Below are 22,536 nucleotides of genomic sequence, written 5' to 3' on the forward strand. Positions count from 1 at the left end.
TCATCCTCCACTGGTGCCCCGCCAGCGTATACCGCTAGCGCAGGCGGGTGCACCATTCCATTATCATTAATAAAAAAACACTTATATAATATTTATAAAAACAGACTACAATAAACAATGAAAATGTAAAACAGTATCCAAATTCAGTAGATGTGACCAGGGGCAGATCTACCTAAAGGCTTTTTGGGCTGCAGCCCAGGGCCCCCAGAATACAAAGGGTCCCCAATTCCCACTAAAACGATATCTAGAATAGAATAATAAAAAAACCTATCATAAGGTTGGCAACACTGAGATCAATCAACTCATGCAAGTGCGCGTCTATTGAAAGGAACGGGGAATCTCTGGTCGCTTGTTTTTGGTCGGTGTATTTTTTTTAGTTGAGTAATATAATTAGTTAAGGCCCTAAGTAGATTTAGTCCAGGGCATCACAAGTTCACGATCTGCCCCTGGATGTGACATATCATAAGAGTCTGTAATATACATAATAAAGATATTTGAATGAATTCAAATTCAAAAAATCATTTATTCTTGTAGGATATTTTAGCCACTTATGAACGTAAAATTTTTTACATTATATTTCTTCCCTACCGTCCAGTTCGGTATATAGATCCAATTGAGAAGAACTGGCAAGAAACTCAATTGAATTACTTTTTTTAAGCCGGTTTATTTATATAGGTATACTTATATGTGTATGTCTAACATTAAATTATTTAAAACAATTCCAATACCATTAATAGTTTTTGAAATATATATTCTATCTTTATATATAAAAATTACGTGTCACGTTGTTCGTCCGCGATGGACTCCTAAACTACTGAACCGATTGCAAATTTGATTTGCACATTGTGTGCAATTTGATCCAACTTGAAAGATAGGATAGCTTACATCTCAATTTATAGTCGCAATATTATTTTATTCAAGAACCTTAGACACAGCAACACGTGGCTAGTTATATGTTTGGGAAACGACTCTGCTACCAAAATATTAGGGAAGCGTCAGTCATTTACCCGTATGGTTCTGCGGATTTCTTGGGCTTCAGGGTCTCGAAGGTATCTTCGCTAGCTTTCCAGTTTCACAGTAGGTTTAACACAGTTCTAATTTATTTTAATTCACAACACAATGCGCGCGCGCGTCAAGGCCGCTGTACAGTCCGTTTGTTACTAGTTAGGGAGGGGAAGGGAACGCGCGGGAACAGAAAACTAACGGACTCTAATATAATATAATATCTGTGCTTACGATGATACAGGGTAGATTTTGAACATTATATATATATATTCATTGAATCAAAGCAAATGACAGAAAAACTAGTTTCATTGAAAGTAAAGCTGCATGCTAAACAAATACATATATATATTTTTTCGTAAATACATACATATTATACATAGAAAACACTCAGACCGATACAAACAATCATACTCATGAATACAAATGTTTGTACCGAGCCAGGAAACTAACCCGCGATCGTTGAAAGTAAATCTGTGTGCGGTTTACACTAGACCACATGGCGTCATAACATTTGGTGTTGATTTTAACAAATTGACTAACAATTATGTTTGTTTTGTTCACGTAATCCGGCAGATCTCATTACCATCAGAGGTCGCTGGCTGCTGTTTCTGTAACGAGGAGATTTCGTCCTGAAAGATTAAAAGAATACATTTTGTGCTGTGCTCGCGGTTGAGCAAGCGTGAAATTTATAGCTTTATATTATTATCTATCATAAGACCTGTCATTTTGTATGGATCTGAATGTTGGGCCGTAAAAGGGATGGACGAAAGGCGTGTGCATGTGGCAGAAATGCGAATGTTAAGATGGATGTGTGGGGTTACCAGGAATGACAGAATAAGGAATGTGTATATACGAGGAAGTTTGAAAGTTGCGCCGGTTATAGAAAAGTTGCGAGGTAACAGATTGAGCTGGTATGGGCATGTTATGCGGAGGAATAGGGACCATGTCTTATGGAAAGTGTATAATATGAATGTGGATGGATGTAAAGGGAGGGGACGCCCTAAGAAAAGATGGATGGATTGTGTGAAAGATGATATGAAGAAAAGAAGAGTATGTTTAGATATGACGACTGATAGAGAGCAGTGGAAGAGAATGACATACTGCGCCGACGCCAAATAATGGGATAAAGGCAAGGCAATGATGATGATATATTATTCTGTTGTGTAAGCTATATTACTGTAAAGTTTCATTAAAATCCGTTGAGTAGTTTTCGCGTGAAAGAGTAACAAACATACTCACAAACTTTCGCGTTTATATTATCATTATATATATATATATTACCCGGTTAATAACAAAAAAAATGTGTAATAAATACAGAAGTTAAAAATTAACATGAATTGTGAATTTTGTTATATATATTTGAGATACTATTGCACCCGTGTAAACCTGGGTGGAATTGCTAGTATGTTTTACGGTGGTAGTGGTATTCACCGTCCGCGTCTTTCAAACTTTCGCGTTTATAATATTAATAAGATTATTAATTTATTCATTCATTCATTTATGTATTAAAAAACTAAACTCATTATAAGCACTTTTGAATAGTCATATTTTGATTCTACCACTCATTCGGAACGCAGACTCATCACAAGAAGAACGAGCGAGAAACTTGTGTGTTTAGATCCAATTAAACACGAAACTTACAAAATAACGAATGCATCATCAGTTTATAAGTCAGCAAGGGGCTGTTCAAGTATTACGTAAGCAGGTTTATTACAAGTATTTACCCCCATCCCCCTTGTCAGCACAAGTAAGCAAAGCTCTTACCCCTTGCCCTCCCCTATACCTAAACATATTTCAATTAATGTACTGCTATTCGTGTAAAAAAAGTTAAAAAGTCGATGACGCAATCATCATCCAGACTCCCCTACCCCCATGTCATCCAAAATAAGCAAACTAAACACCCCCCCCTCCGCCCCCCGCCCCCCATAGTGCTTGAACGGTCCCCAAGGTAAAAACAGACTTACAGCGGGAGATACGAACGACAGTAGCCGGCGGAGACCACGCCGACCGCCGCGTCGATCGCTCGATTTATCGGACGATCTGTCGTCTGATTTGTCGCACGACGTAGTCGCCTGTACAAACAAATATTGGATATAAATATCAAAATACGAGATTTATCGGACGATCTGTCGTCTGATTTGTCGCACGACGAAGTCGCCTGTACAAACAAATATTGGATATAAATATTAAAACACGCGATATACCGTATGATCTGTCGTCTGATTTGTCGCACGACGTTGTCGCTTGTACAAACAAATATTGGATATGAATATCAAAACACGCGATTTATCGTAGGATCTGTCAACTGACTTGTCGCACGACGTAGACGCCTGTGCAAACAAATCTAAATATATATAACTCAAAGGTGACTGACATAGTGATCTATCAACGCACAGCCCAAACCACTGGACGGATCGGGCTGAAATCTAAATATATATAACTCCAAGGTGACTGACATAGTGATCTATCAACGCACAGCCCAAACCACTGGACGGATCGGGCTGAAATCTAAATATATATAACTCAAAGGTGACTGACATAGTGATCTATCAACGCACAGCCCAAACCACTGGACGGATCGGGCTGAAATCTAAATATATATAACTCAAAGGTGACTGACATAGTGATCTATCAACGCACAGCCCAAACCACTGGACGGATCGGGCTGAAATTTGGCATGCAGGTAGATGTTATGACGTAGGCATCCGCTAAGAAAGGATTTTGATTCATTCTACCCCCAAGGGGATAAAATAGGGGACGAAAGTTTGTATGAAACTTTGTCAATTTTAAACCGATCGGTCTGAGACTTTGCATGCATAAAGCTACTATTACGTAGGCATCCCCTAAGAAAGGATTTTGATAAATTCCACCCCTAAGGGGATAAATTAACGCGGCAAAAGCTACTTGGATATAAATATAAAAACATGTGATTTATAGTAGAATCTGTCATCTGATTTGTCGCACGACATCGTGGGCTGTACATACGATACTAATATTATACTAACAATATAAATGTGAAAGTAACTCTGACAGTAACGGTTACACAACGAAATTACTGAACCGATTTAAATGAAATTTAGTAGATAGATAGTCTAGACCCTGAGAAAGGATATAGGAAATAGAAATAGAAATAATCTTTATTCAAATAAACTTAATATAATCACTTTTGAATAGTCAAGTTTTTTATTCTACCGCTCATTCGGAATGTAGACTTATCACAAGAAGAATAAGCAAGAAACTTGTGTGTTGCTCTTTTAAATAAATATTGATTTACTTATATTTAATTAACAACAAGGATTAGGCATGCGACAATCAACATAGAGACCGCTACGCACTTAATCTCTGTTCAATCAGATAACATTGTCAGCGCTATGAATTTTAAGTTAGATATTTTCTACAAAACATTATTATCATTTATAAATTCTTCAATTTTATAATAAGCTTTTTTACAAAGAAAATATATTATGACACATTTGAATTTTTTTCTGGCAAATTGTGTAGGCTACTTTTTAGTGCCAAAAAAGGGTTGTAAGGGGATGAAAGGGGGGATGAAAGGTTGCATGAAAGTATTATCATTTCTTAAGTAGAACGATAAAACTTTTTTGGGTTATAATCAAATTAGATATATTTTCTTTATTTAATCCAATTCACTATTCCAGGTGGACGAAGTCGCGGGCACAGCTACATATAAAGAGACTTATATACTCCAAATTAAAGTATAAATAATTTATATACTCACCTCAGGTACCGCGAGGGTTTGTTCGCCATTCTGTTCGGCCGTCTGTCCGTCTGGCCCACATGTGCACGTCCCACGCGTGGGACCATTACTCTCTGCTTTACTATTGCATAGTTTGCATTCACTTGGCGTTGGATCTGTGGATGCAGTATATATATGATTTTACCTGTGACTTCGTCTGCGTGGAATTTAGTATTATTTTTTATTAAATTAATCTTTTTTTCTAGTCTGAGTTACTCCATATAACATTAGCTATTTGCATGCTAAAGTCCCTTCAAATCGGTTCAACTGTTTCAGAGATAAGCAAGAACAGACAGACAAACAAAAAGTTATTAAATTATTTTTTTCATGTCAAATATTTTCATTTTCATTTAGAAATTACATACAAAATTTCAAACTATATTTATATGTATACTAGCTGTACCCGCGACTACGTCCAAGTGGAATTTAATTTTATTTTCTAAAATAAAAGTAGCCTAAGTTGTTACTTACATTTATATACATTACATGACGGCATCGGTGCTTTAGCCCACCGCCGTACTCCCGACAGTCGCGAGTTCGATTCCTCGCACGGCAGAAACCTTTGTGTTCATGAGTATGATTGTTTGTATCGGTCTGGATGTTTTCTATGTATAATGTATGTATTTACAAAATGTATCTATGTATATGTATCAGTTGTCTAGTACCCATAACACAAGGTTTAGCTAGATTAACTTGGGTCTAGATGGCGCTGTGTGGATTGTCCTGAGATTATTATTATTATTATTTAACTAGCTGTTCCCGCGTCTTTATTCGCGTGGAATTTAACTTTATTTTTCTAAAATAAAAGTAGTCTAAGTTACTCCTTATTACATCAGCTACCTGCCAAAAAAAGTCCCGTCAAAATCGGTCCAGCCACTTCAGAGATTAGCCAGAACAAACAGACAGACAGACAAAAATTGTAAAAAGTATTATTTTCGTATATGTACCGTATTTACATTCATATGCATGTAGTAAAAAACGGTTATTTCAATATTACTGTGATGACAGGAGCGGTGGTGAGAGTAAACACACACAGTAGGGTGTAACTTGTATATTAACTGTTACATCTTGAATTACTCTAGCTTACACTAATTACATAAACTATATATATGAGCTACTACGTCACCTACGTGTCGTTATACAAAACGTACACTGGCACAATCTACTATCGAACGTGCTGATTTGCATCACTATATCACATTACAAACAGACACTATAATTTTATTTATATGTATTATTATTGAGAATAGCCGGGGAAAAATGTTGAGGCACTTGATATGACACGACGAACTAATTAACAACATTATAGAAGGAAAAATAGATGGAAAGAGAGGAAGGGGAAGACCGAGACACAGCTATATCAAGCAAGTTAAAGAACAAGTTGGAGTCGTGTCGTATCAACAGCTAAAAGGACTGATGGAAGATCGTGGAAGGTGGCGGGAGCTCCACCGACAAGAGCACAGCTCTTAAATTATGAATGAATGAATGATTGATTGAATGAATGAATGAATGATTGAATGAATAAATGATTGAAAGAATGATTTTTTGAATGAATGAATGAATGAATGATGGATGAATGAATGAATGAATGAATGAATGTATATACATCCACTCACGTAACCGCTGTTGGACGTCATCGCCCGGCGCTACACCAGTCTCGCAATATTTCAAATATTGTTTTATTTCCTCCGCCCGCTCCATATATCTGTAATTACAAGATAAAATATAAAAAATAACTCTATTTTGGGGAGTTTCCTGTATTACGAAAAATGTTATGCTCGCGGACTATAGTCTGCATAAATTATATATAACTCAAAGGTGACTGACTGACTGACATAGTGATCTATCAACGCACAGCCCAAACCACTGGATGGATCGGGCTGAAATCTAAATATATATAACTCAAAGGTGACTGACATAGTGATCTATCAACGCACAGCCCAAACCACTGGACGGATCGGGCTGAAATCTAAATATATATAACTCAAAGGTGACTGACATAGTGATCTATCAACGCACAGCCCAAACCACTGGACGGATCGGGCTGAAATCTAAATATATGTAACTCAAAGGTGACTGACATAGTGATCTATCAACGCACAGCCCAAACCACTGGACGGTTCGGGCTGAAATCTAAATATATATAACTCAAAGGAAGACGTAGTGATCTATCAACGCACAGCCCAAACCACTGGACGGATCGGGCTGAAATTTGGCATGCAGGTAGATGTTATGACGTAGGCATCCGCTAAGAAAGGATTTTGATTAATTCTACCCCCAAGGAGATCAAATAGGGGATGAAAGTTTGTATGAAACTTTGTCAATGTTAAACCGATCGGGCTGAGATTTTGCATGCATTCAGCTACTATGACGTGGGCATCCCCTAAGAGAGGATTTTGAAAGGTCTTAGATGTTCGACTGATTGAACTGAAATTAAAGATTGAAGTTACTATGATGAAGACGTTCGCTTAAATAGGATTTAGATAAATTCAACCCCCATGGGGATAAAATAAGGGATGATGCAGGTTGTAAATTTATTAGTGTGACACTATCAGTACCTAATGGAACGAATAAATTAAGACGAACAAAATAATTTTTAGTTCTTTAGGCTACTTTTATTTTAGAAAAATAAAGTTACATTCCACGCGGACAAAGTCGCGGGAACGGCTAGTAGAATAGGAAATTCTTTATTAAAATAAACTTAATTTTAAGCAATTTTCAATACGCATTTTTTTTTTAATACATGCAATATTAACTTTATTTGAATAAAAAATATTTCTATTCCTATAAAGATATGTTCTGATGAGTTTGTGACAATGCACTTTGACGATTTCGTCACACTTGTGTGTCATCCCGGCGGGACTGACCTTGTGACCTTGGCTGTGAGAGCCTCTTTGGCGAGTGTGTCTGTATGTGCCCGGGCCGCCGCCACCAGCAGGCGCAGGGCGGCGCTGTATGCCTGCAGCGCTTCCTTCAGCTGCCAGTTCGAGTCCAGCTCTATGGCCTGCTTGATCAACTGAACAGCCTGCGATGATATTCATAGATTTTAGAGAGTAGTGCGGCACAAGATGGCGGCCTATGAATAGTGACGTGGACAAAAATGGCATTACACGTGCATCTCATTTGTAATAATTTTTGTGTGTGTGAGTGTGTAAGACACCATCCATATATTTTTATTGTAGAGTTTGTGCTATTGTCAGTTGCTAAGACCTGTAATTTAAACCCCTCAATCCGGCTCGGAGGACCAAAGAATGTGTCTTTGGTCCTTCGAGCTGGATTCATCAGGATATCTTAAGGATTTTGGTGAGTAGGAGTCTCACAGAACCCAGTTTTCTCTAAGACAGGAGAACTGAGCTTAAGCCACTCAATCCGGCTCGAAGGACCAAAGAATGTGTCTTTGGTCCTTCGAGCCGGATTTATCAGGATATCTTAAGGATTTTGGTGAGTAGGAGTCTCACAGAAACCAGTTTTCTCTAAGGGAGGGGAACTGAGCTTAAGCCGCCCTATCCGGCTCGATGGACCAAAGAATGTGTCTTTGGTCCTTCGAGCTGGATTCATCAGGATATCTTAAGGATTTTGGTGAGTAGGAGTCTCACAGAACCCAGTTTTCTCTAAGGCAGGGGAACTGAGCTTAAGCCACTCAATCCGGCTCGAAGGACCAAAGAATGTGTCTTTGGTCCTTCGAGCCGGATTTATCAGGATATCTTAAGGATTTTGGTGAGTAGGAGTCTCACAGAAACCAGTTTTCTCTAAGGGAGGGGAACTGAGCTTAAGCCGCCCTATCCGGCTCGATGGACCAAAGAATGTGTCTTTGGTCCTTCGAGCCGGATTCATCAGGATATTGGTGAGTAGAAGTCTCACAGAACCCACTTTTCTCTAAGGCAGGGGAACTGAGCTTAAGCCGCTCAATCCGGCTCGAAGGACCAAAGAATGTGTCTTTGGTCCTTCGAGCCGGATTTATCAGGATATCTTAAGGATTTTGGTGAGTAGGAGTTTCACAGAACCCAGTTTTCTCTAAGGCAGGGGAACAGCTTAAGCCGCCGAATCCGGCTCGAAGGACCAAACAATGTGTCTTTGGTCCTTCTAGCTGGATTCATTAGGATATCTTAAGGATTTTGGTGAGTAGGAGTCCCACAGAACTCAATCTTCTCTAAGGCAGGGTTTACATGGAGGATCTTCTCCGAGTAAAAAAAGGGGTACCTTCTGGTAATTCTCCTTTGAGGGCATATGTTCAAGGTCCAGGTATTCATGGGCGAATAACTCCTCGTATGTGATCCGCCGGTCAGGGTCATGCTGTAACAGCCGCGTCAGCAGATCCTGGCACCCGACAGAGATGCACGAGTTCCGGGGAATCTATCATGTAAAGCATCTTCTTTGTAAGAAAAATTACTCTTCTTTATATAGCATGAAATAAAGTTGCCGTCGCTGTCTGTACGTCTACATCCTTCAAACTACGCAACGGATTTTATTGCAGTCTTTAACAAATAAACAGTGATTCGAGAGGAAGTTTTATATGTATAATACTTGCTGGTCTATACATATAAATAAAATTGGAGTGTCTGTTTGTAATATTGAAATAACCGTTTTTAACACCAAAATATTTTTTTTACAACTTTAGTCTGTCTGTCGGTCTGTCTGTTCCAGCTAATCTCTGAAATGCTGAACCGATTTTGACGGGACTTTTTTTAACAGGTAGCTGATGTAATAAGGAGTAACTTAGGCTACTTTTATTTTAGAAAAATAAAGTTACATTCCACGCGAATAAAGACGCGGGAACAGCTAGTTAAATAATAATAATAGAATAATAATCTCAGGACAATCCACACAGCGCCATCTAGACCCAAGTTAATCTAGCTAAACCTTGTGTTATGGGTACTAGATAACTGATACATATACATAAATACATTTTGTAAATACATACTATTATACATAGAAAACATCCAGACCGATACAAACAATCATACTCATGAACACAAAGGTTTTTGCCTTGCGAGGAATCGAACTCGCGACTGTCGGGACTACGGCGGTGTGCCAAAGCACCGATGCCGTCATGTAATGTATATAAAAGTAATAACCTCTATGGGAGCTTGGTTCTGTATCTTGTCAACTAGCTCCTTCAACGTGGTGGAGGAGTAGGGGGCACGTCCGAACAGGCACTCGTACATTATCACACCTGACAACGAAATTATAGGGTTAAATGTATAATGACTAGCTAGGGGCGGCGGGAGGTGAGTGATAGTGTGAGTGTCAGTGTGATTGTCAGTTTGAGTGTCAGCGCGAGTGTGAGTGTCAATGCGAGAGTCAGTTCGAGTGTCAGTGCGAGGGTCAATTACGAGGGTCAAGTACGAGTGTCAGAGTGGGTATCAGTGCGAGTGTCAGTATGAGAGTCAGAACGAGTGTCAGAGTGAGTCACAGTGTGAGTGTGAGTGTCAGTGTGAGTGGCAAAATGAGTGTCAGTGCGTATGTCAGAGTGAGTGTCAATGCGAGTGTGAGTGTGAGTTTGAGTGTCAGTGCGTATGTCAGAGTGAGTGTCAATGCGAATGTGTGTGTGAGCGTTAGTGCGAGAGTCTGTGTGAGTGTCAGTCTGAGCGTCAGTGCGAGAGTCCGTGCGGGTGTCAGTGCAAGTGTGAGTTTGAGTGTGAGTGTCAGTGCTATTGTCAGTGTCAGAGCGAGTATCAGTGTTAGTTTCAGTGCGTGTGTCAAAATGAGTGTTAATACGAGTGTCAGAGTGAGTGTCACTGCGTGTCAGGGTGAGTGTCAGGGTGAGTGTCAGTGCGAGTGTGAGTGTAAGTGTCAATGCCAGTGTTAACTTGAGTGTCAGTGTGAGAGACGGTACGATTGTCAGAGTGTCAGTGCGAGTTTCAGGGAGAGTGTCTGTGCGAGTGAGAGCGTGAGTGTCAGTGCGAGTATCAACATGAGTATCAGTGTGAGTGTCAGTACGTGTGTCAGAGTGTCAGATAGAGTGTGAGTGTCAGAGTAAGTGACAGTGCGAGTGTCAGGGAGAGTGTATGTGCGAGTGAGAGCGTGAGTGTCAGTGTGAGAGTCAGTACGTGTGTCAGAGTGTCAGATAGAGTGAGAGTGTCAGTGCTAGTGTCAGGGTGGGTATCAGCGTGAGAGTCAATGCGAGTGTCAGAGTGAGCATCAGTATGAGTCAGAACGAGTGTCAGTGTGAGTGACAGTGTGAGTGTCAGAGTGAGCGTCAGGGTGAGTGTGAGTGCGAGTGTGAGTGTGAGTGTGAGTGGTACTGACCGACGCTCCAGAGGTCGGCGCGGGCGTCGTACCGCCCGCGCACCACCTCGGGCGCCATGTACAGCGGCGAGCCGCGCGCGCCGCCGCCCCCCGCCTCGCTCGTCAGCTGCGCGAACCTGAACCCACACACACACTCGCAATAGTAACCACCCACGACTATACATACGGCACCGTCTACATAGTTCCGAGCTAAGCAGGTGGTTACCGTGAGAGGTAACCATAAGAAATATATACGAACAGCTCTATGAACATAATTTCACGCGATACCATTCAATATATGTACTTCCATAAAATGGAATGTAATTGACTTCCGTAAAATGTAATGAAATGAACCTCCATGAAATATAATGTAATGAACTTCCACAAATGTAATGAAATGGATTTTCGCAAAATGGAATGGACTGATACAAAATGTAACCTCAATATGACCCGGACATTGTATGTGAACATAGTTTTAATTTAATTGAGCAAGAAACTAGCAATGAATTTAAAACAAAAACATTTTCAACTAATGTAAAATCAAAGTTTTGTGACTGGGCCACGTTTGGTATTTATAAGTCTAGGGCTAATCTTTACGAAAAACGAAGCTATATATCCGATCCCCTATTTCATGAATATGTAAAATCTTATTCGAGAATATTTAAAAGGGTTTGTCATACAGCTAAGTCTCTATATTTGGGTAAAATAATAACTGAATCTAAAGATAAAATAGAAGCCACTTGGAAAGTAATAAATAGCGAAACTGGAAAAGTTAATGTTCAAAATAGCAAAATAGCTTTTTTAATATTAATAACAAATTGGTAAATTCCGACACAGAGGTCGCGGATACATTCGAATCTTATTTTACTAATATTCCATTAATTACGACACAGGCTCTAAAATCTTCTCCGTCTGCTGCTGAAACTTTACTAACAGACAATTTTAGCAAGTCATCAGCTGTATTTAACTTTAGACATACATCATCAGTAGAAATAATGAAAATATTCAAACAGCTTAATAATAAAAAAACAGAGGATCTATGGGGTATATCTGTTAAAATACTAGGTAGTATAATGGAAATTATTGCGCCCTCTCTTGCTTTTATTTTCAATAAATGTATAGATGAAGGTAAATTTCCTAACATAATGAAAATTAGTAAAATCATACCGCTTTTTAAATCTGGAGATAGGAGTGACCCAATAAATTATAGACCTATATCTATACTCCCAGCACTCAGTAAAATTTTTGAAAAAATAATCCTTATGCAGCTTGTCAGTTATTTCAATTTAAATAATTTAATCCACAATAGTCAATTCGGTTTTTCCAAAGGTCGTTCAACTACAGACGCAGGTGCAGAGTTGCTTAGACACGTATTTACTGCATGGGAAACTAAAATGGATGCGATAGGTGTTTTTTGTGACCTTTCTAAAGCTTTTGATAGCGTTGATCATAATACATTGCTAAAAAAACTTGCTTTTTATGGCGTCAAAGACAATGCTTTAAATTTAATAAAATCTTATCTATCTGATAGAATACAGAAAGTGAAGGTTAGCAACGCTACGTCTGACGGGTCACTTATGCAAATGGGTGTACCTCAAGGATCTATTCTCGGTCCATTTTTATTCCTAGTATATATTAATGATCTGCCATGCAGGATAGATGCCGCATAGTATTATTTGCAGACGATACTTCATTGATTTTTAAAGTTAATAGAATGACTAATAATTATGACGATGTAAATAGTGCTTTGCGGCGTCTCTTGCACTGGTTTACAACTAACAATCTTATGTTAAACGCTAAAAAAACAAAATGTGTTAATTTCTCTCTGTCTAAAAGTTTTAATACTAATTGCAGCATAACATTAAATGACGAATCTCTCGAATTTATAGAATCTACTGTCTTTCTAGGAATCACATTAGATAATAAAACACAATGGGGTGCACAAATTCAAAGCTTTGCAGCGAAACTAAGTTCAGCAGCTTTTGCCGTGCGTAAGGTTAGACAGTACACTGATACTGATACTGCTAGATTAGTCTATTTTAGTTATTTTCATAGTTTACTCTCTTATGGAATATTATTATGGGGAAAAGCGGCAGATATTAAAAATATATTCATATTACAAAACCGTGCCGTTCGAGCGATCTACTGTATGAAGAGTCGTGACTCATTAAGAGAGAAATTCAAAGAGGCAAATATTCTCACCGTTGCTTCTCAATTTATATATTCAAATATCCTATATGTTCATAAAAATCTTAACTTATTTCCAAAAAACAGCAATATTCATAATATTAATACAAGATTTAAAGACAAACTTGCTGTCCCCAAGTATCGTTTAGAAAAAGTTAATAGGTCTTTTATGGGAATAGGTATAAAAATTTACAATAAGATACAAAAGGATATGTTGGAATTATCCTTAAATAAATTCAAAACATCTGTTAAATCATATTTACTGAGCAAAGCCTATTACTCACTAAACGATTACTTGAATGACGAGTGTGCATGGCAATAGTTGTTCATTCACTGAATTTTCATTTAATGTTAGACATAGACACCTATATAAATATACATTGTAAATAAACTGGCTTTAAAAAAAAAGTAATTCAATTGAGTTTCTTGCCAGTTCTTCTCAATTGGATCTATATACCGAACTGGACGGTAGGGAAAAAATTATAATGTAATAACTTGACGTTCATAAGCGGCTAAATTGTCCTACATGAATATTTATTTTTGAATTTGAATTTGAATAACGTAATAGACTTCTGCGAAATAACATTTAAAATGATAAAATATTCACATACAGACAACTTTTTACAAAGTCTACTTCTGTAAAAATAATTACATAATTGATATAAAAAATCACTCACCCAAAGTCAGCCACTTTCAGTATGTATTTCCCGTCTGAATCTTTGTGCAGTAACAAATTGTGAGGTTTTAAGTCCATATGTACTACGCCTGCAATAAAATTCAAAATATATTAGAAATACTGTTAGGGAAACTATTCTGCTACCAAAATGTTAGGGAATTTACTCTCTGCACATCTATAGGGGAATTTAGTGTGTAAGCGTCAGTCACGTACCTGTATGGTTCTGCGGATTTCCTGGGCTTCAGGGTCTCGAAGGTATCTTCGCTAGCTTTCCAGTTTCACAGTAGGTTTAACACAGTTCTAATTTATTTTAATTCACAACACAATGCGCGCGCGCGTCAAGGCCGCTGTACAGTCGGTTCAGTACTAGGTAATGGAGGGGAAAGAAAGGCGCGGGAACAGAAAACTAACGGACACACGGATCTGTGCTTACGATGTTACAGGGTAGATTTTGAACAAATACAAATATTTTTTATTCAAATAAATTGAATATAAATATTATTATTGATGTATTTGTATTGTTTTGTTTAATTCCGGTACAATTATCATGTGTGGGACCACAAATATTCAGTGCGGAAACCGGACCACCGCCACTGGAAGACTTACTGTTAGACCTACAATGAGAGTCACTGGTAGTTTTCTATATTCGTTTATCCATATTAGAATATGAGAGTTCTTTTTATACATTTTTTATAACACTTCTATCACTGCGCTGTGCTATAATAAAATAAATATAAAAAGTTCTGGCCCCTATTCCATGGCAATAAAATCTAAATATATATAACTCAAAGGTGACTGACTAACTGACATAGTGATCTATCAACGCACAGCCCAAACCACTGGACGGATCGGGGTGAAATTTGGCATGCAGGTAGATGTTATGACGTAGGCATCCGCTAAGAAAGGATTTTGATTAATTCTAGCCCCAAGGGGATAAAATAGGGGATGAAAGTTTGTATGAAACTTTGTCAATTTTAAACCGATCGGGCTCAGACTATGCATGCATAAAGCTATTATGACGGGGATATTGTAGAAAAAATCCGATATTTTAAAAAGATATTAAAAGAAGGTAGTTTGTGTTTAGTACTAATGAAGTACCCAATGTAAAGATTATTACAAATATTGTAAATAGCGCCATCTAGTATTTATAGAGCGAACTAAGTTGTTTGTCATAAGATAACCATTACTCCCGCTTCTCTCTCTACTACACTGACTTCGGTCTATAAATACGGAGGTCGGTAGTTGAATAATCCTCTTTCGTTGGGTGCTGGTGTAATTAGTGCTTCTTACACAAGGTTGTAACACTTGGACTGGACTGGTCTGCTCTATGACTTATTTTCTCTTATTAATTGTTTAACCAGTTGTTGTGTATTAAATGTTTTTTCTATTTTATTATTTCATTGAATTAGTGCTAATCGGTGGTTTGTATTCACACACTTAAACTTAAATTGTAAGTAAGAATAAATTATTTAAAAGAGCAACACACAAGTTTCTTGCTTGTTCTTCTTGTGATGAGACAGCTTCCGAATGAGTGGTAGATTAAAAAAAAAAATGTTATGACTATTCAAAAGTGCTTCAATGTAAGTTTATTTAAATAAATGATTTTCTATTCTTTCGTGTTTGCTCGTTGCTCAATCACACCGACAGACCATAGACTAAGTAATTAATTATAAACATAGACAATGTATTTTTATGGCTCTGAATACACAACAAATACAAGCTCAAGCGGACGCGGATCTCTCATGTCTGCGTTTCGTTATTGCAAAAGCTAATTTTCTATTATCCGGGGATTTTTGTTTTGTTTTTACTCAAATTAACAATGTTGCAGATTTAAAGGAATGTCTTAGAAAATTAGTAAATATAAAGAAAAAATGGAATGTTACCCGATAATTGGTATATCGGATGAAATATATCGATATTATATTCGATACTAGATGATTCGATATCGGATTGAAGCGATATATCGCATATGTGTTAGGGTTCACATTGATATTGTCGAAAAATCTGATATTATAAAAATATTAAAAGAAGGTAGTTTCATTATTACTCGGTATCGTTAAACTAGTTGCATATAACCCCCACTCATATCTTCTCTGTACAAAAGGGAGGGTTTTTGTAAGCCGCGGCACTCAGGCCGATAGAGGATCAAAATTACGACGGCCTGAGCCGAGGTTCGAACCCCTAGCAGTGCCTTCAAACTAAAGTCGTATCCGTCAGACGGGAGTTGGCCTTCAGCCGCTCCATAAGTCCTTCCTTTGGTTTGGAGTGCCATCTGCACTCGCCCCCTATCGTCCGGTGAAGCTGTAAAGGCCAGCTGCGGCCAGCATTAGAGTAGTCCGAAAAAAAAAGCCACGGCATTCGGTGTTTGAGCACAGGATGTGCTGGTTGTATTTTAAATGCTAAAGTGAATTGTGTTAGAGACATAGTTAAATTAATGCTATATAGTTGTTATTTTATTATAATACATACTTTTACTAGTACATAGAGTTGATATATCTTACACATATATCGATATTTTTTGAAATATCGATTTATATCGCCCACTACTAGCCTGTATTATGGATCCTAGACAGCTGTTAGAAATAAACAGTGTTTTTTTTGTAGTTACATAAAGTTATTACCTTTTTCTCTGAGGAACTTGAGTGCAGACGCCAGCTGTTGTAAGAAGTATAAAACCTGATAGGAAATCAAGTTCATAATTAATATTAACATTATAAATAGATAAAATATGTGGGTTTGAATGTTCCCCGTAATCTCCGGTACTATTGATCCGATTCTGATAATTATTTAATATAATTACAGTAAGTATTTATATAAAAAAACATCAATTAAAAAGAGCAACACACAAGTTTCTCGCTCATTCTTCTTGTGATGAGTCTGCGTTCCTAATGAGTGGTAGAATCAAAATATGACTATTCAAAAGTGCTTGTAATGAGTTTATTTGAATAAAGATTATTTCTATTTCTATTATAGTTAGATATCCCATTTATTTGTGGTCGTCGTAATATGTTTTTCGGTTCCATTCATCCCTGTTCGCAGTCATCGCGTTATTTACTCCCTTTCTCACCATATCATCTTTCACACAGTCCATCCATCTCTTTTTCGGTCTTCCTCTTCCCTTATAACCACATTCATATGTAACACCGTCTTTAGGATATGATCTCATTTATCTATACATATAAATAAAATTGTATTGTCTGTTTGTAATATTGAAATAACAGTTTTTTACTACATGCATATGAATATAAATACGGTACATACACCAAAATAACATTTTTTACAATGTCTGTCCGTTTGTTCCGACTAATCTCTGAAATGGCTGGACCGATTTTAACGGGACTTTTATTGGCAGGTAGCTGATGTAATATGGAGTAACTTAGGCTACTTTTATTTTAGAAAGTAAAGTTAAATTCCACGCGGTCGAAGTCACGGGAACAGCTAGTGTTTAAATAATAACCTTCATAACAATAATGATAAAAATGTAATTTCTTTGTGATGAGACTAGTTTTATTTACTTACCTGTTTCTCTGGCACCCTGCCATAGCGGTGTATGTACTTGGAGAGGTCACCCCCGCAACAGAACTCCGTGATTATATAAATATTTCTGAAACAAAGTGTTGCGGGTGAATAATAAGATGTTGCTGGTCGAGACGATGTATATTACAGATGATGATAAACTGACAATATGTACATAGAAATAATGATCTTATATACTAAATAACAATAGGAAAATGTAAGGTGGGGTGACACAGTTTAGACACAGCAGTGCCTAGTACACAATATTGAGTTTGTCTTACTCATCATCTGCTTCTTCCGTATCCCATTTATTTGTGGTCGTCGTAATATGTTTTTCTCTTCCATTCATCTCTTTTCGCAGTCATCTCGTTATTTACTTCCTTTCTTACCATATCATCTTTCACACAGTCCATCCATCTCTTTTTTGGCCTTCCTCTGCCCTTATAACCATCCACATTCATTTGTAACATCTTTCTTAAAATATTATCCTCGTTCCTACGCATTACATGTCCATACCATGATAGACGATTACTCTTCAACCTCTCTGACACCGGTGCCACTTTCAGTTTTTCTTGTGTCACGAGTTTGTCTTACTAGACATTATTAAATGCAATTATTATTTTGATGTATCTAGGTGACTGTTTTTGTAGCTGTGACGTGGTCGTGTGGAATGAGTAGTCATGCTCACTAAAGACATGTGGCGGCGTGGTGGGCCGGGTCAATGGGCTCCCTAAAATATGGTCGAGCGCAATGATGGCTGGCTCATCCGTCATACTCGTGAACGAGTGCTGCTTGTAGGGACTGGTCTGCTCTTATCACTACGACTGATTTAATCTTATTGCATGATTATATTTGACCCAAAAAATTAGTGCTTGTTGGTAGTTTGTATTCACACGTTTCGACTTGTAAATGTAAACTTACAAGGATTATTTAAAAGAGCAACACACAAGTTTCTTGCTCGTTCTTCTTGTGATGAGACAGCTTTCCGAACGAGTGGTAGATAAAAAACAAATTGTTATGACTATTCAAAAGTGCTTAAATTAAGTTTATTTGAATAAATGATTTTCTATTCTATTCTATTCTATACTGTGTCCCATACAAAGCAAATATATGCTGTTTAATTATAATTTTTAGGGTTCTTTAATTTTTTATGTGCATCGAACAGGGATGAATGGAAGAGAAAAACATATACGACGACCACAAATAAATGGGATAAGGAAGAAGCAGATGATGATAGAGCAGAGACTACTGGAGTAGTCAGCTAAGTTCCTACCGCAGAAGCTTACTCGTTCCAAAAGTATCTTTATTCATGTAGGTCTATTACAGACTCTTATGATATGTCAAATCTACCGTCAGTTCTGAATGCCTTCGAGGTAAGAACTGATAAGAAATTCACAAGACAGATGTACCGGGTTATTAAAATCCAATCAACTCAATATATCTTTATTCATGTAGGTCTATTACAGACTCTTATGATATGTCAAATCTACCGTCAGTTCGGAATGATTTCGAGATGAGAAGAACTGACAAGAAACTCAGCTCGTATTCTTTTCAGGGAAGTGAGCAGCGCGAGAGTAAACACGATATGCCATTGGCGTTGCTACTGGCGCTGCGCGGCGCCCCCTCGATTGTCGGTTTTTCGGGCTCGTATCAAAGGACTGGCAGCGCGAGTGACAGCGTGTGTTTACATTCACCTCAGTTAATTCATTACTAAGCAGACATGCAGCTGTTGCCGCAACAACCTCAACGTCCGCCATCTATGCGAGTCGCCCGGTAAATAAGTATGAGGGCTGACTGTAAACGACACTCGCTCGCGTTGACTCTCGCCGACGCTGACGCGGCAGCGCGAGTGGCAGGGGAAGCGACTGAATGTAAAAGTGGCATAAGGAGATGCTAAGTAAGTATTCCTTTCTATATAAATTAGAAACCAAATCACCACATCTCGACACGACATGTCACGACACATAAATGTACCTTTATTGTTATATAACAGATAATAATATCTCAAGACAATTCACACAGCGCCATCTAGACCCAAGTTAAGTTAGCTAAAGCCTGTATTATGGGTACTAGACAACTGATACATATACATAGATATATATTTTTTTCGTAAATACATACATATTATACATAGAAAACACCCAGACCGACACAATCATACTCATGAATACAAATGTTTGTGCCGTGCGAGGAATCGAACCCGCGATCATCGGACGCAAAGCGGTGTGCTAAACCACTAGACCACTGAGGTCGTCAACTTAACGTAACAACAACATAACTTACTTATCATCCCACGTGAACTCCTTCATTTGAACGATGTGTGGGTGTGTGAGGGTCTTTAGCAGCCGTATCTCTGTGATCAGGTTATCCACGGCCGTTCCCGAGTGCTTCACCTTGGACCTGTCCACACATTTCACTGCCACGATGGATCTACCACCCACCTGTAACATGGAACAAGTGGTGAACAGTAATAAGTAGTGGAGATGAATAATAATGACCGTTAAATAAATTCAAAACATCTGTTAAATCATATTTACTGAGCAAAGCCTATTACTCACTAAACGATTACTTGAATGACGAGCGTGCATGGCAATAGTTGTTCATGCACGGGATTTTCATTTAATGTTAGACATAGACACCTATATAAATATACATTGTAAATAAACTTGCTTTAAAAAACAAGTAATTCAATTGAGTTTCTTGCCAGTTCTTTTCAATTGGATCTATATACTGAACTGGACGGTAGGGAAAAAGAAAATTATATTGTAAAAACTTTACGTTCATAAGCGACTAAAATGTCCTACATGAATAAATGATTTATGAATTTGAATTGGAATAAGTAGAGGTAATGATTGCTTCTGCTGTCTGATACTCTTAGATTAGAGTCTGGTCTAGAGCCTCAATATATAATATACCTTTTATATGTCTTTATATAAAAATTACGCGACATTGTTTGTCCGCAAAGAACTCCTAAACTACTGAACCAATTGCAAATTTGATTTGCACATTGTGTGCAATTTGATCCAACTTGAAAGATAGGATAGCTTACATCTCAATTTATAGTCGCAATATTATTTTATTCAAGAACCTTAGATACAGCAACGCGTGGCCGGGTCTAATAGTAATATATATTTTATATATAAAATTCTCGTGTTACAGTTTTCATTCCCATATTCCTCCGAAAAGGCTTGACCGATTATTATGAAATTTTGTGAGTGTATTGAGTAGGTCTGAGAATCGGCCAACATCTATTTTACATCCCCCTAAATGTTAGGGGTACTCCACCCCTAAATTTTTTTTTTATTTTAAGGCAAAACAACGTTTGCCGGGACAGCTAGTATATATGTATATGTGATTAGCATTTTCTCCAAGATTTTGTGATTTATAAAATGTCCCACAATTCGGTGTGCGTTTTGGTTTATCCCTCCTTCAGCTCTCTCCATTGAACTCTGTCTTCCAGAACCCTATTCCAGAATGGTCTCAGAGTCAGCTTGATGTGGTATTTCCAATATAGTCTCTAGGATGGGTTGAGCCATTGTCCCTTAAATGTACACCTGTACACAATAGGCGCTACTGACAGTTCCCTTTGGCGGGGCCGCTTTGAAGCCAAAGAAACGGCTGCTCACGTAATCCTGGAGAGCTTGCAGTCCAACTTACATTACATCTCCATTGCTTTTTTTTTCGGATTACTCTAATGCTGGCCGCAGCTGGCCTTTACAGCTTCACTGGACGATAGGGGGCGAGTGCAGTAAGGTAAGTGATTACCGCTGCCCATGTGCATCCGCAATATAAGGGGAATTACAAGCACATTGCCTGCCTTTTAAAAAGTTCAATATTGTATCGGTTCGGAAATACCATTGCTGGAAGGTGATTCCACAATGTGGTTGTGCGAGGTAAAAAGAACTGGTTAACTATTAATGCCTTACTATTAAAAAATGCTTCAATTTAAATCAATTTGAATAAATATTATTTCTATTCCATCCTACATCTATACTCTATACATATAAATAAAATTGGAGTGTCTGTTTGTAATACTGAAATAACTTTTTACTACATGCATATGAATATAAATACAGTGCATACACCAAAATAACAGTTTTTACAATTTTTATCTGTTTGATTGTTCCGGCTAATCTCTGAAATGGCTGGACCTATTTTGACGGGACTTTTATTAGTAGGTAGCTGGTGTAATAAGGCGTAACTTAGGCTAATTTTATTTTAGAAAAATTCTCAAATTAACTTTTTTGTTAAATTCTACGCGGACAAAGTCGTAGGTATAGCTAGTATAATATACGAATACAGAGCAGCGTCATGAAATAGTAGCAAAGCGAACTACACTTTTTTAAACCTAGATAAAAGAACAAACATTGACAACAAAGGATCTCAAAATAAATATATATTTTTCAGTTTAAATCGCGTCATAATTACGTAATAATACGTTAAAAATATGTACAGAGAGTATAACCACCCGATAAACGCACATTTATGAACACATAAGTGGTTTAATCTAAAATAAATAGTGTACAATGTCGAAATAAGTCGAGCTTGTAACAAACCTTTGTATATGCTTTATAAACAGTCGAATAACTGCCAGAACCAAGTCTCTCGGTCACAACGTACCCCTCTACCTTGGGAAATGCCATTTTAGTAATTCCAAAGCCATTTATTTTATAAATAAGCGAGAATATAAGATAACAATTTCAAACAAACAGCACTGGGAACATCAACAAATGTCATTGCAATATTTTGACGTTTTCTATTTGACAGTCCTATTCGGACAGCTATTTTTTTATTAAGTATTTTATGGCCCTGGAAATTTCCTTTCCTGTCATCGGTGTTGCTACAATTGAAAAGTATAGCAGGTAATTTGGTCACATCGCTATTTATCTTAATAACATCATAAACGCGAAAGTTTGTATGAATGGATATTTGTTACTCCTTCACGTAATAACTACTGAACGTATTTTGTTGAAACTTTACAGTAACATAGCTTATACAATAGAATTAAAAAGATATTATGTAAATTGGGCGATATATAACGATAAGTGTCATTCAGACGAAGTTGTGCAAGTCAGCTAGTAATACATAAATTACTGATAAATAAAATATTTTTCTAGAACGCCTAAATAAATAATGTTAGGAAAAATAAATAACATAATTGAGATAT

General features: G+C 37.5%; 1 protein-coding gene across 4 annotated transcripts; it reads right to left on the minus strand.

Annotated features, from left to right (window-relative positions):
• Window positions 1-1,313: 1,313 nt before the first annotated feature.
• Window positions 1,314-22,111, minus strand: LOC131845334 (serine/threonine-protein kinase ULK3-like). 4 transcript variants are annotated; one of them, XM_059194382.1, is made up of 13 exons: window positions 21,926-22,111; window positions 19,653-19,810; window positions 17,373-17,457; window positions 16,475-16,529; window positions 13,855-13,942; window positions 11,012-11,127; window positions 9,838-9,935; window positions 8,963-9,115; window positions 7,630-7,787; window positions 6,379-6,467; window positions 4,745-4,878; window positions 2,970-3,077; window positions 1,314-1,613 (listed from the first exon to the last, which is right to left on the minus strand). In XM_059194382.1, the coding sequence occupies exons 1-13, from the start codon at window positions 22,010-22,012 to the stop codon at window positions 1,563-1,565; spliced, it is 1,380 nt and encodes a 459-aa protein (XP_059050365.1). In that variant the 5' UTR covers window positions 22,013-22,111; the 3' UTR covers window positions 1,314-1,562. The 4 variants fall into 4 exon arrangements, with proteins under 4 accessions (XP_059050365.1, XP_059050364.1, XP_059050366.1 ...); XM_059194381.1 differs by having other exon boundaries at window positions 1,314-1,634; XM_059194383.1 differs by having other exon boundaries at window positions 1,314-1,634; window positions 21,990-22,073.
• Window positions 22,112-22,536: the final 425 nt, after the last annotated feature.

This window comes from Achroia grisella, unplaced genomic scaffold (genome assembly GCF_030625045.1).
Source record: "Achroia grisella isolate CSIRO2021 unplaced genomic scaffold, CSIRO_AGI_Agris_v1 utg461, whole genome shotgun sequence".
In the NCBI taxonomy this organism is placed as follows: Eukaryota; Metazoa; Arthropoda; class Insecta; order Lepidoptera; family Pyralidae; genus Achroia; species Achroia grisella.

Excerpts from the sequence above, each read along its gene's own strand:
- LOC131845334 (XM_059194381.1), bottom strand. The coding sequence starts at position 22,012 with ATGGCATTTCCCAAGGTAGAGGGGTACGTTGTGACCGAGAGACTTGGT. Across the intron at positions 16,530-17,372 it reads GCAGGGTGCCAGAGAAACAG|GTTTTATACTTCTTACAACA; the intron begins GTAAGTAAATAA and ends ATTTCCTATCAG. Across the intron at positions 13,943-16,474 it reads CAAGTTCCTCAGAGAAAAAG|GCGTAGTACATATGGACTTA; the intron begins GTAATAACTTTA and ends ATTTTATTGCAG.